The 14,780-nt window shown below is 34.8% G+C and overlaps 1 protein-coding gene across 1 annotated transcript; it reads right to left on the minus strand.

Moving 5' to 3' along the window:
• Positions 1–1,345: 1,345 nt before the first annotated feature.
• LOC130808096 (protein HOMOLOG OF MAMMALIAN LYST-INTERACTING PROTEIN 5) lies at positions 1,346–14,520 on the minus strand. Its single transcript, XM_057673545.1, has 6 exons — positions 14,296–14,520; positions 14,072–14,172; positions 8,327–8,436; positions 5,643–5,718; positions 5,365–5,505; positions 1,346–3,331 (listed from the first exon to the last, which is right to left on the minus strand). The coding sequence occupies exons 1-6, from the start codon at positions 14,387–14,389 to the stop codon at positions 2,582–2,584; spliced, it is 1,272 nt and encodes a 423-aa protein (XP_057529528.1). The 5' UTR covers positions 14,390–14,520; the 3' UTR covers positions 1,346–2,581.
• Positions 14,521–14,780: the final 260 nt, after the last annotated feature.

Raw genomic sequence — 14,780 nt, forward strand, 5'->3', positions numbered from 1 at the left:
AAATTTTTTATTACTTAATTTTATTACCATTACCGCCCTCTAATACCATGTACCAAATGGACCGTAAAGGGACAGGGTAGGACTCCTCTACCCCTAAGATTCACGGAACTGGCACAAGAATTATCAAAGGTGAGTGGGCAAGTATATTAGTAGGGGTAATAATTATAAGATTTTTAATATCAGAGTTTAAAGAAATTATAGATTTTAATGAGGTATTTTAAATGTAGTTATGTCTAAAAATAATGATGGAACAAATTTAGTAAAACATACTAAAATATTAAAATATTAAGTAGAGCAAAATTAAGGGCAATAAAGTGAGTTCACTATTTACAATGATTCGATTATGAATCTGAAATTATAAATAACCATAACAATTACCACATTGAGATTTGTTTTTTCAAATTTCCGGTAGAGACCATTTTTTATATGTAAAGGGGTGAGATGAGATTTAATTCTCCTCTTAGTTGTATTTTTCAATTCTTTTAAATTTGTTAAATTATGCAAATTAAGTGAGAGCTTTTAAAATATAATATAATACATTAAAAAAAGCATAATATATGAGTATTATAAATTGCAGTTTTTTTTCACGGCAAGTTTAAATCTCATTAACTACATAAAATACTAATTCTTTCCCCTAACCTATAGAATTTCTCTGGTCCATTACATTCAAAAAAACAAAGAGAGAAAATAAAGGCAATCTATAGTACTAACAACAGACTTTATATATCCATTTTTAGACTTTATACATATTTCCTTTTTATTTTTTGGCCCTACCCGAAAAGCACAATTTTATTTCTCCTTGTTCACTTAGTCTAGCCTGCATTTCATCATTCAGCTAATTAGATTAATTTCAATTCAAATATTTCAAGTCGTTATAAAATTGAGTTTTGTGGGATTGATTTTCCATTAAGCTTGTACATGATAAAACTAGTACAAGAGGAGAATAACCGCACACAAATCCAATGAGGTTTCATGTAAAACCGATTACAAATTGTTGCAAGAAACAGTGTCATCGAAAGACGTGCCTCATATATGAGTTAAGTAACACTTCTAAAACATACTATGAGAATATGAGCTCTTTATTAGAGGTCATCTCATAGAAAAACGGTCTTTTACAAAAGTAGCTCAAAATCAATTGGTAACAAGAGTAGTCCATCAAGCTTATATATTAGTCAACCTCGCTTTAATTTTAGATGTGGGATCACGTGTGGGATTATTTTTCTATATCCATATTGATTTTTACATAACTATAAATTCATTTTGAAGACAAGTCAGTTGAAGTTCAATTACAAGATTTATCGAATCTATTTTGAACGTCTCTTACTCTTGTCCTGTTAGTTTCAAGGTGCCTTGTCCGAGTTATAACATGTCTAAACATTCTTTGGAAATGGATGAATGTCGATACATTTTAGATTTGAATTACCAAACAAGTACTCCTATGGCTATAAGAGTACAGTATCTATTGCCACATAGGACCTCTTGAATACCCTGTTTACATAATTTGTAAGCTTAACTAGCTGACATTTACTAAGAAATTTAACATAATGCAACAAAAATTAGGATTTTGAAATTACAAAATGATTAGGTTCTCTACTAGAAGGAAAAAATAAAAAAGAATTGGAGTTTACGTAAAGAAAAACAAATACTCTTATTTCTTTCTTGAGTAAACATCGATAAGGGCCGATATAGTTAACATATGCAAAATCAAAACAACTAAATTTAGCAATTAACACTTAAAAATTAACAGTAGTAACTAGAAAAAATTTCAGTATTCATCACAAGGAATTCTACTATGGTGTCAAATTTCGGCATCTGCATCGAAAAAAACTTGGAGCTTCCGAAACAAGATTTAGTAATGATTCATCTAGGTTAAGGTGATATCACACTTTTCATCACGAAATTTTCATTGGATAGAATAAAGCAGACAAGGTTATCCAGTTTGAAGAGTTGAGCCAACAGCAGGCATCATGTTCATACAAATCATTTCGAAACACAAAAGAACACAGCATAAGTACTCGTGATTGTGGATAAATACTGGGAATCAAATACATTTAGTTTTTTGTAGCCAAATTCTTTTGCAGATGCAGGAAAGTCGGTTCGTGCATGGATAAAACAAAGTGGCTTAAATCATTGTAGGAAATAAAGTGAACACTGAACAGTCACTCAACACTAGCAATCATGTAATTCTTCGTAATGGGTAACCCTTTCATGTACTTTTGGCAAATAATTAGCACACTTTCTGAAATAACATTCAGAATGGTCTTAAAGGTAAAGTAAAAGAAGTTGGGATGCAATTTTGTTGTGTGTGTCTCAGTGTTTATGTCCCTTTAAACAGGAGACAGAAATCATGCAACCCAATAGGTGGGGCAACTCCAGATATCAGACAGTTCCGGCAATCTCAAACCCCAACCATAAGGATGTAAGACAAGAGCACACTTTGAAAGCAAACATATCTTATTCACATCATGAATTTGGGGTAAAATCATCGGGTAAAATTTACAAGGCAATCCATTTACGAAAAAGGTGAAGCAACAGAAACATCATAACAGCCAAATTATCACTGTAGTGTCAAACGACAAACCTACTGACCTGCAGAAGGATTTGTCAGATACTCGAGTGCTTTCTTGAGGTGTTCAACTGCCACAGGGACCTCATCAAACGCCAATGCCCCTACAGCAAATCTTGCTGCCTTATGTGCTTCGGCAATCTTCTCAGGTGGGGGCTGGTAGTTGCTATCATAATGGTATGTCTGAACACTGTTGGGAGTTTGGACACTTGTTGGGACATCTTGTACACTGCCATTCCTGCCACTTGAACTGTACTGAGCTGATGCATAGTTCGTCACTGACGGAATAGACTGGTGTGAATATGATGCATCAGGACCTTGATAGTAAGATGGTTGATGTGATGGGGCCGCTGGGAGACTGCTTTCCGAAAAACTCGGGTATGATTGAAAGTTGGGATAAGCATTAGGCGGGGGAATTTCCTGAGAGTGATAATCCTGTGGAATATGAGATAGATGTTGCGGTTCTTGAGGATAATTTTGACTCTGATATTGCTGAGGGTAAGTGGGGTTCTCTTGTCTTCCAAAACCATGACCAGCTTGGTAATCATACGAAGGATAATCAGGTGGATGTGTAGGATAGTCAGCACTGTGGGAAGGATAGTCAGCATTGCGGGAAGGATAATCAGCACTAGGAAATGATGGAGGTGACGGTGAGATATCAGTAGAAGGCTGTCTCTTCAAACCATCCTGGGATTGAGCAGAATGTGTTCGATCCAGTTCGGGACCCAGGTTAATATCATGTCCAGTTTGCCTTGGTTCAACACCCTGCACAAAACAGCCATAAGATTTTATCCTCATCTAAGTTGGTACACACAATATCAATAAAACTACACTGTGACACACTAAAGCAATCAGAGCAGGAGCAGCATCACGATTCGTATTGTAACCTAATGGTTATGATACCAAGTGATCTAGTCAACTGAATAGCTACCGAAATATTAGTAATGCTTTGCCGGGACCAAAATTTCTATCAACATGCTGTGGAAGAACATTCTTTCTTGAACTCATAAATGCTATTACAAGCATTTGTACACACAGTACTTCTATGATACGTTTATTATCAGCTAGCATCAATAAGCAATAATAATTCTCATCAAAAAGCTCAAGCAAACTGTTCCTTGGTTCCGATAATGACCAAATACTATTGATGGTTCACATTCCTAAATGGCTTGTCGGTTTGTCGTAGACTCGTAGGGTTCAATTTAAACAATTCCCCAGAACAGAGAGGGATAAGCAATACTTCTATTAGCAGGATTTAAAAATAAATAAAGTAAATAAATAAATAAATATAAATATAAATAACAAAGGCAAAAGGGAGGCGTGAACTTACCATATATATCTTCATAATTTCAGTAAGTCAAACGTCTTTGAGCAAGAGAAACTAAACATATCCTAGTAATCCCTCAAAGCTTTTTTGTAGAATTATCAGCATTACCATTTGTTCATAAGTTTATATTTCAGAAAATTTTAATATTTTACTAAATTGTCCTTAATCAGAAAAAACATATTTCATCTCCAGCAATGACGAGATGACAGACTGAGCATTAAAAAAAAAGAAGTTGATCTCACATTCCAGTCTTATGAATATTTATTCTTGCATGTGCTGCCATCCTTAAATTGGAAAGCATCTGATGCAACAGCTTGCAAGTACACAAGATTAAAGAAACTAGTAGAACTTTACAGAGTACAAAATTAAGAGCAAGTCAATCAAAACATTCCATCGACTCTCCATTACCCCAACGCCATTGAGTGCAAGTATACAAGTTTTAGGGAGTCGGATGTACGTAACCTTATCCCACTAACAGAGGTTGTTTCTGATTAACCATTGGTAGCAAACCATGGAATAAAAACTCCCTCGTTACGTTACGTAACGCCCCTTATATAACCTGTTTGAAAGTTGCCACGACGTTAAATCCCGTTATATAACAGTGCATGGAATTTCACGGGCAAATCACCGCGTTGACCGTTATATAACGTGTAACCCCCGTTATTTTTCCGTTATAACGATATTTCACCGTTACAACGTTATTTGTCTTCTAGTTAAAATTTTATTAATACCCATTAACTTTAATTATTATGATTACTTAAATTATAGTTACTCATAATTTTAGTTGATTAACAAAAAAATTAACTAATAACTAATAAGTTAATTAATTATACACAAAAAGATCTCAAATATTGCAATTATAATAGCTAGTTGCATATTATTGCATAGTATTAGTAGTTCAACAACAAAAATGCAATTATAAGTTCAAAACCCCTTATGTGATTTTTTTTTTTTTTCAAAAATCACACTGCATTAGCCACGATTAGCATTATTTATCAGTTAAGGCCGTTTTCCGCGACACCGCGAGCGCGATTTTTTTCCATGTAGCACACATTGTGTGCAGCTTCACATATATGAGAAGTATGCAAGATATATTAGTCATTTTACTAAATTCCATTATAATCCAAAACCAAAGAACTATAGATTTGTGGTCCAATCAAAGTAAGGGGCATATTAAGAGCAAGTCAATGACATAAGATAAATAAGATAATCTATTGAAATTGAATCAAATCATTGATTCTAATGTCAAGGCTCGGAACTTCCATTAGAATTTGATGGAAGAATAGATCCTCCTCTGCCAAAGCCCAAAGGTATTGGATGTAAAGTACCGTACTCAGCATCATCCACGAGTTAGAGACTAAGGATAAACAAGATTAACACCACAACTTGATTTGAAAAACCTCAGTAAAATTTGTAACCATCCGAAAGGGGAAAACAAAGAGAAAAATGTATGACAAGTTAGAAATCTTACATAATCGCCACTTGGAGCACTTGACAGAGAGGACGACTCCTCTTCGTCACCAGGAGGACCTGGAACAGGCCTTCTTCCTTCTTTTAGAGCCTTCCTTATATCAGCAGCTTTCCAAACTGCATACTTCTGCTTTTGCTCAAGCTGTTTCGTGGGAAAAATAGTAGTGTGGCAAAGATCAGTAACATTACATAATGTTATCAAATAGCTTTTATATTGAAGCGCAACTAGAAAGGACATACAGAAGAATGAATAGTGATACCACAAGGTAACATACTTACATCAGGTGCAAGCTCTCCAAATTGATTCAGGATCTCAAAGAAGATACTTGCAGCATAAAAAGTTTTTGCAGTATTTCTGCATCAGTTTCAGTACATTAGCACATGATATGACTTCCAATGAGACCTTGATTCCAGCATTATTAAAATGTTCCCTTACTTGGGACACAGTAGAGGCTGTGGAAGCCATAACAAATTAACCTTACAAATGGCAACACAAAATCGTTTCCCTCTAATCATAAAAAAAGTATTTTCAGAGAAATTGGTAAATCATATATTCGGAGAAAGTAGTGCAGCATAAATCAAAGGCAAGGCAATCAGTTAGTTATTAGCCATATTGTACAGAAACAATGAGCTATGTTACCACAACCTTTACCAGATAATTCTTACAACCTCAAATGACTCTAAAGAAGTCTTTGACAATCAGTTCTTTACCTGATTCATGTCTTGTTTGACCAGCTACTAGTCAGGTTTTAGGTTGATTGTTCATGAAGATATTTGGTGAATTTAGCTATTGTTTGTCGGTTGCTTATTTGAAAACTTGTGAGCCAATGTCAACCAAAAAGACCAAACAAAACAGTATTTCCATTTCAACCTAAAAGCTAAAATTTCCGCATCTGTTTGCCTTGTGACTATTTTCCTAAGGGATAAATATCTACTCAATTCCATTTACCATGTATCCACAATTTCACATACCTTCTGTTGCTAAATCATTCAACTTTTAAGACACATTTTTTCATGAAATGAAAAGAATAGAAAACTTTTAAGGGTAAGCCCAGTGAACAGGAACAAAACAGGTGAGTTTCACTTGCACATATTTTGACTAGACACCTGCCTTCTATCGATCTCCAATCATATCATCCAGAAGATAGAATAAAACCTAGAATATCTCAGAACTAAAATTTTTTTTGCTGCAACCCGATAAGGAAACCTTTATGGGCGCAAAAGCAATAGCAAGAAAGACTAAATTCTTCAGTGTACCCATATAATTCTGTTTTGAAAAGAAGACAAGCAACTTAGAGAATAAAATCAACTAGCTATTCTAGTTGCTGACACATTAGTGCATCATTCATTCTCCAAACCAGCATCTTATAAGTAGCATTACTTTTTCCAAGGAAATAGTGCAAGAAAAAAGCTTCAATCATTTGGGGTTGTTGGGGAGCGGGGACCTTAAGACTTTTAATAGAAATCAGAGATAAGAAGAATTAGTTATGTTTTCTGTGAGCCTTATAGAAAGAATGAACCAGAAAAAGATAGCTATCCACCAACTCTCCTATCTGAAGAATCACTAGAAGTAAATTCAAAGATATAACTGCAAGCTTACCCCATTCTTCATGTTGAGGATTTCTTATATGATGGAATTTGCAAGTAGTATTATTTTTCCGCCCATACATCAAATAAATAGATGCGTGATGAATCGAGAAAAGCCAGAAATGCAACAAATACATGAAAAATTATATTGCTGCTTCCAATACAAGATTAAATCACAGTCAAACCTAATTGGTTAATCCCCTCTTCTTTGGACCTTCAGAATCATAAAATACAGTCCACACTCACCAAGTAAACTCTCCTCTCCTTCACAGATCCACAATAGGAAACCTTCAAAATTTCTCTAACCTCTCAACCACAACCATCAGAAACATGAAAAAATTAAATAAATAAACATCATTTAAAAAAGAGTATAGAGGTGAACTTGAAAAGGCATAACATGATCTTTCTACTTCATAGTAAAATAATATCTACTATTACTTTCCATTTTAGAATGCCTCAAATTTCTTCCCTTCATTTTTATACTAACCTCTTTAACTCTTTCTCCAGCCTACAGCCCGTCAACCTTTCTCTCTCTTTCCCGACAGTTTCAACTTTGTGTTCTCTACCCCACTTCAAACTACTATTTTTAAACTAGAAAATCCGAGATGGAACTTGTGTGGGGAAGTATGAAAAGGACATGATTATCCCAGATATCATGCATTCAAAACACATTGGCTATCATGCAAAGTCTGAACCTCAGCTGATCTACATAATACAATATGTTGGCAAGTACTATATATTTTCAGCTTATAATTATCAGCAATATAGCTGAAACAACCAAATTGACCAATACAACACCAAGTACGCTGATAAAAAAGAGATTCAGCATACAATCAATATAAAAATCATGTCATGTCAACCACACCACTTTATATAACACCTCAATCATTTACGCCTCTGAGGTACGCAATCATTACCACGATTTGAATCGATGCACTTATTATAATTTATAACTTTAGCATCACCAACACTTACTAACACTTAACAATGAATGATCTCATACACATTTGATACATAATAAACACATATATATAGTGCAAGTACACCAAATGACTTGATGACCAACATCCCAAGCATAAATCATATATCTATAACTTCATAAGAAGTGTAACAAAGACTTATGATGAGCAAAATAAAAATCAGCATAAGTTAATACGGCAGAGCATAAAAAAAGTGAACTAATTCTGAAACCACAATAGTAGGGGCCTTAGGCAAGGGAATAGATACAACTTCTCCAAATGGCATCCTATACTTGTAAATCAAAAAAGAATAAGGCAGTAAAGATATATTTTCAAATAGAAACTGAAACCCAAAGAAACACAAGAAGGCATCAACAAACCATGGACTTCAAAAGTATAATTTATAAAGAAGCATACATGTCAGCTCGCCCAGCTCTATCTTGCTTGTCAGCCTTTGCAAACACATTTAAGGCAAATCCTTCCAAGTGCAAGTGGTCATCAGGTGACAATGTCAGTGACTTCTTATCCTGAAATTTTGTGCTTATATATAAGTGCAGGCCAGCACCAAACAAGGTAATTATTATCAGAAAATATTCTAGCATGAAAAATGAACAGGGAGTTTGGAAATATCTTTCTTTAGATTTCATCCAAAAAAACCAACCAATAATTTTCCAATCAGATTAAATTTCTCAGCCTTGTTCGTACCCAGGAATTATCACTTAGATATCAGGGCAAGGCACTACCATTGGCAATAGTCTTGGAAGAAATTACTAATATAATTGAAAGAGGAACTTGCTCGAGGCCATGACAAAGAACATAACAGTCAGTTTACTAAAAATTATGTTACAATGTATCTGAAACAGTGCATAAAAGAACCCCAAAACTATCTTAATTTTTACTCTTTAAATGTCAGCAAGTAACATCAAAAAAAACTTTGTATTCTTAAATACCACAGCACTCACCAATTCCATAAATGGAATGTGAGGCATGATGTGGCTGATAAATTGCAAGAAGCTAGAGGTTCCCTACAATTTAGTCTGTCAACGATGGTGTGTAGTGAGCTAGTGGTGGCACTCACACCAAGGATACAAGTCATTCTAAAAGAATTCTATTACAAAGTAAAGCAATTAATTTTTCCATCATATTTTTAATACAAAAGATAACTGGTCAACAAATTACAACAAGATTATGATACCAAAAAGATCTCCAGTTTTTTCTTCTTATGTTTCAGTATTCTCTGTACATTCAGTTCACCCTATGCACATAAGAAAATGCAGGCCATCAATCCAATGTCTCACTTCCACAAATATTAATCACTTTGAAGACTAAATAACCACCACAAAATCCTTGTCCACAATTGCAAGAAAGGTCAATACAATAAAAATGCATAACTCCAGTCCCCATTGCTACTAAGGAGTGGGGTTAGAGAAGTCGGAGACTCGGAGGTACATAATCTTAATCTTGTAAAAACAAAGATGTTTCAATTGACCCTTGACTGTAAGCATTATCTTTCACATAAATAGGAAGCACATGAGATTTAAGCAAGGTCAAAAACAAAGAAAAAAGGTCACCCACCATTTTTCTTCTTTTCCCCAAAGATTCTTCTCAATGGATACAGAAAGTTGCATCCTACAGGTAACACAACTCTTAACAATGGCACTGAGGCTATTTTAGGTGTGCACATATTTGTGGCTAACAACAAAGTGACTTCACTATGGGGTCGTCATGCATATGGTTGGCACCTTCCACTTAGGCATACTTTCTAGAGATCAAGTGTATTATCACCTTCTAGACTTATCAATGCCTCACACAACAAATTGACACGACAATGTCCTCATTAGTTTGTATAGGAGTAATGTCGAGTGATGTTGAATGGGAAACTATGAAATGTGATAAATGGTGGAAGGCTCGAGTGCGGTGAAATGTTCTAACCATCATGCGCCTAAGTTTATACTTCTTTTAATGGATTCGAAGCAGGCCATATGGCAATCAGTGGCTTTGAGTGGAGCATACTTCTAAATTGAAAGATTGGAGCACTCTTAAATGAAAGGCACAATTAGTTTCCACGAATATACACCGTTGATCAGTTGATGATGATCGTTCTACGTTAAGCCTCAGCCAAATGAAGGACAGCTCCACAAGGTCCTTTGATTTTTCACTGCGAGAAAGCACTACTCTTAACTTAGTAGCAAAGCTCCTAGCTCCGTGGATTGTAGACAGCCTTGAGCCTACCATATAACCCAACTAAGAATTTCAACACTAAATTTTTGCTTCCATCTTCAGGTGTATGGCATCAAGGCTCGAGACCACAGTTATTGGATGAATTTGCGTTCATTCTTGTGAAATCAATAGAGGATGCAAGGCCCCTAGACAATGATATGTTGACTTTGAAAAGTGCAAGAAGACAATGAAAGCTATGTTGAAAAATGAAAGTTGACTTAAGGTCATGAACAAAGCATACAACTAGATGCATTGGGACTTTAATCATGCTTTCCCATGCTCATAGATACACTTCATATGAATTGCATGAGAGAAACAAACATGTGTCCTTAGACAAGGGAATCCTTTCTCCCCACATATGTTTTGTCCTACATATGAAATTCTTTTTTAAACAAAATGAGACTTGAATTACAATGGAATTAAGTGGACAACAAGTTCTCAAAAGAAACTAGGCCATCCAGCCCATTCTGACTTCTTTTTCATAGAAAATACCATATTCTTTCAAGCCTAATAAGGGCAGTAGCCTTGAGTTTAACTTCATCTTGAATTACTTTTATTCTCTATCAATTACATCCCATCACATCAACTTTTCCATTTAAAAGAACAAATGAAAATTGAACAAGAGCGTATCTCCTAAAAAATCTGAGTGCATATGGTAAATAGGGAAGATTTCAAATTATTCAAGATGTTCAGTTGGAACCCTCCCTTTTCTCATGGGGAATTCTATAAAACTCAAACAATGATGAGCGCAAAAGAAGACCTATGTGTTTACCTTAGCTCTCCGATCTCCCTTAATTTCAATAGAGTATTCAACTTCCAATTTTTTCATGTGATAAGCTTCAAGCGAAAATTGATAACCTAATTGTAACTTGAATTACTCCACCATAGAGGGACTTTGTTAGTTGCCTCCTGATTTCCATTTGCTAATGTAATATGCGACGCACCACTGACAAATTAACAAAAAAACCATAAACGGAGGCAGAAAGGTTGACAACAGTCGATTATTCTAGAAAACACGAGTGAATTTTGTGGTATGAAAGCTCTTGTAATTAGTTTAGGAGATTCAGCGTAGCACGAGGAGCCTTTCCTAGTGAATTTTACTTCGTCTTAAAAAATCTATATACTTTGAATTAATCTTGTTTTTGAAAATTCTAGTTAGTATAAGAGTTAAAAGTTTTAGGAAAACAAGTTTATAGTATATAGTAGCACTTTTACAAGATTCTTGTGCTACAACAACAACAATGCCAAAGCCGTAATTCTAAAATATTGGGACTGGCTACATGAAACAATATATCAGTACCAACATTCGTCCATATGGATTCTTCTTCTCCAATCATTCTGATTTTCTTCCATCTCTATTTGTAAGTCTAGGTCATTCATCTTTTTTACTTCTATCCTCCAGGTCATATTCGGTCTTTCTTACCCTATATTTAAGTTTCTCGAGGTCCAACTTTCTATCATTCTTACTGGTTTGCTAATACTCTGTCTTTGCACATGCTCAAACCTTCTTAAATAGTTACTTTTCATCTTTTTCTCAATTTTTGTAACTCCTAAACATTTTCTTATATCTTTGTTTTGAATTTTATCCTTCAACGTATGCCCACTCATCCATCAAAGCATTCGCATTTCCGTTACTCCGATCTTTTTACTATGATCCTTTCTAAAAGTCCAACATTATGATTTAAATAGTAACGTCGGTCTAATGGTCGTTCGATAAAACTTAACCTTTGACTTTAAGGACACCTCAATCATATGATATACTAGTAGTTCTCCAATTTTTGTCATCCACACTTAATTTTATGAATCCTATTTTGTTGGATGTCCCCAATACTTAGCAAACACACCAAGGCATGCCTCTTTACATCGAACGAGCTATCTCATCTAGAGTCGCTCCAAATAGAAAGGGGGTCAAGACCGAGCCTTGATGAAGGCCAGAAGTCAATAAAAACCATGTGCAAGTCTATTTTCTAGCCCAATAGTACTCCATCATTTGTCTCATAAGATGGATTGTTTCCATAGTAGATCTATGTGACATAAATTCAAATTAATTCTTTGATATAGAGGTACATCTCCCCATAAGTATCTCTCTCACTCCAATCCGTATCTTCATAGTATAGCTCATGAGTTTTATTCCCCCATAGTTAAGAGCAATCTTGAACATCCCCTTTGTTCTTGTAACACTGAAGCACTTCTTCTCCAGTCATTGGGCATCTTGTTTGTCCTCCAAATTTTATTGAATAAAACAGTAGGCCAAGTCACCTAGGCATCTCCATACCTCAATAGGTATACCATCTGACTTAACTGTTGTCTTCAGCCTTATTTTCTTCAAAGCCCTATCCACCTCTGATTTTTTCTATTCTTCGGATAAATTCTCTATTTTCAAATTTTGTGCTATAAGGAGTAAATTTATATGAATAGGCTTTATTGTAAATCTAAAAAACAAGAGTAGATGAATTGACAAATGAGTTTAACATTGAGTTTTGAGAAAAACAAACACAAATGAGAGAGTACTGTTTTCAAACTCAAGTAACAGTGGAGAGATTCCAAAATCATTCAAACTTTTGGGAACCCGGTGTATTCATAACTATCAAAGCTAAGCAATTAAGTAGGTGTCTTATTTAAGGTGTTTTGGAGTTTTGTCATATTGGGCGTAGTCAGAAATTAGCAAACTCATATCTTCATTGTTGTTTTCGTTTTATCTAATGCTTACCAAAGGACTAGTAGCTAATCTTTAGCGAAATAGTGCACCACCACTATCCCCTCGGAAGTAGACTAGCACAACAACAAGGTTAAGTCGTGAAAAGGCTTCAAGGTTCTTGAAACAATAGTATCAAATTTCAAATGGCGTTCATAGAAGCTAAAGTTAGGAAACACCAATTAGAAGTTAGAACCTTTGAGGAAAGAAGATTTGGTCAAAGCATAATCAGAGGGGGAGAGAGGACTAATGGTGACTTGAGGAGCACATCAAAAGAGGGTGTTTAATCTTATTCCTCAACATAGGAGATCAAGGAGTCCCGAGTTTCACAAGCAAGGATGATGGAATACGTGTTCTTAGAACCCATACTGCATTTTTGCATGGGATAGGGTACATACAATTTAGGCATTTATACCACCAAGATAGGTTATGCTTTTCTCATCCAAAGCAACCAAGTTCATATGGGAATGCACTAAATGGAAATTGTTTGCATGGAGGACATGCTATGAAGAATCTACTAATTAGAGGATCTTCAAAACATTAATCATGTGTGTCTTGCAATCTTTACACCAATTCACATCAAAATCTGTGAATTTGCCCAAGAGAGTAGAAAACCTTTCGCTGTGAAGATTAACCCTTCGTCTCTCCCACCTTTGCCTCTTAATCAATGGGTGGAGAATATACTTACCATTTTTCCTGTTGCTGCATACAGGATATTCGGAGGCATAGGGAATGATGTTCTCTCTAAAGGCATGGATACAAACCTAACAACAACTATGAAGTTAATGCATGCATGTACCTAAACATGGGGAAATTTTCACACGGGAAAGTCAGAAAGGAGTTGAATAGAAGATTGTTTCTGCCCTTAAAATTTGTTGCAGTGGATAATCAAGTGTTAAAAGTATTATCAAAACAATCGGAGCATGAATAAACAACAAAAACAAAATCAAACTGAACTATGCAGGTATATAGGCAGGAAGGCTGCGGTTCCCTTTTCAAACATCATCTTGAACCATAAGTCAAAACCGTTTCTTTTTTGTTACCTTATATATTTGCAAATCGCCGAAATTTATTCGATTCAAAATGAATTAGGTAACTATTATGGTCATAACCTAATTCCGTCAGCTCGACCAACAAGATCAAACATTTTTCCCATCCAAATACTCGTTCATTTGCCAAATTATTTTGCAAACCAACTCAAATTTAAAAATTCAAAAAATCAAAAACAAAAACGAGAAAATTAAAACCTTTTCAAGTTGTTTCATAAGAGAAACAAGAAGAGAGCTAGTAGTCTTAGTACGTTCACTTTGAGGAATCTTCAGCCCTCGCTCCATCGCATATAATCGACCTACCAATCAAATTAGGCAAAATCTAATCATAAACGAAAATTCATGCACTAAAGGCAACAAACTTAAAGGTATCTTAGATTGATTGATCGAATCAGAAAGAGAGTAAGGAAACAGAAGAATACAGTAATAAGCAACAAGAGGTTCGTGCTTCTGAAGTTCATCGGCGCGTTGAAGATACGGAAGTAACTGCTTAGCTGGTTCATTTTCGGCAGCCATTGTTAAAGATTGATGATAATTGAAGAAATGTAAAACTGGAAATTTGAAAGTTTTGGGATTTCTCGATCTTAGGAAGCTTCGTTATGGTTTGGCTGTTCGGGTTTCAAATCCAAAAACATAATCACAAGGAGACACAAAAAATAATAATAAAATAAATAAAATAAAATAAAGTAAATTAAATAATAAAATTCTCCCCTACCAAATCCAACCAAATTCAGGTGATTTATTAATCTCACAAATAACGTTCTTTACTAATACATTCTGTTTGAAATTTCGGGCTGGTATATTTTCAATTTTGACCTATAATTTCAATTTAAAGTATATAATTTTAATTTGTTATATTTTATAAAATGATTAATTTTGACTAGGTCAACTCAAATTTTAAAGTGAT

Source organism: Amaranthus tricolor, chromosome 3, assembly GCF_026212465.1.
Source record: "Amaranthus tricolor cultivar Red isolate AtriRed21 chromosome 3, ASM2621246v1, whole genome shotgun sequence".
Lineage (NCBI taxonomy): Eukaryota > Viridiplantae > Streptophyta > Magnoliopsida > Caryophyllales > Amaranthaceae > Amaranthus > Amaranthus tricolor.

Bases quoted from the DNA above. Each gene is read 5' to 3' on its own strand.
- LOC130808096 (XM_057673545.1), bottom strand. From the start codon at position 14,389: ATGGCTGCCGAAAATGAACCAGCTAAGCAGTTACTTCCGTATCTTCAA. The intron at 5,719-8,326 runs GTATGCTTCTTT...AAACTGATGCAG, and splicing joins AGAGCTGGGCGAGCTGACAT to AAATACTGCAAAAACTTTTT. The intron at 5,506-5,642 runs GTAAGTATGTTA...CCCACGAAACAG, and splicing joins TTGGAGAGCTTGCACCTGAT to CTTGAGCAAAAGCAGAAGTA.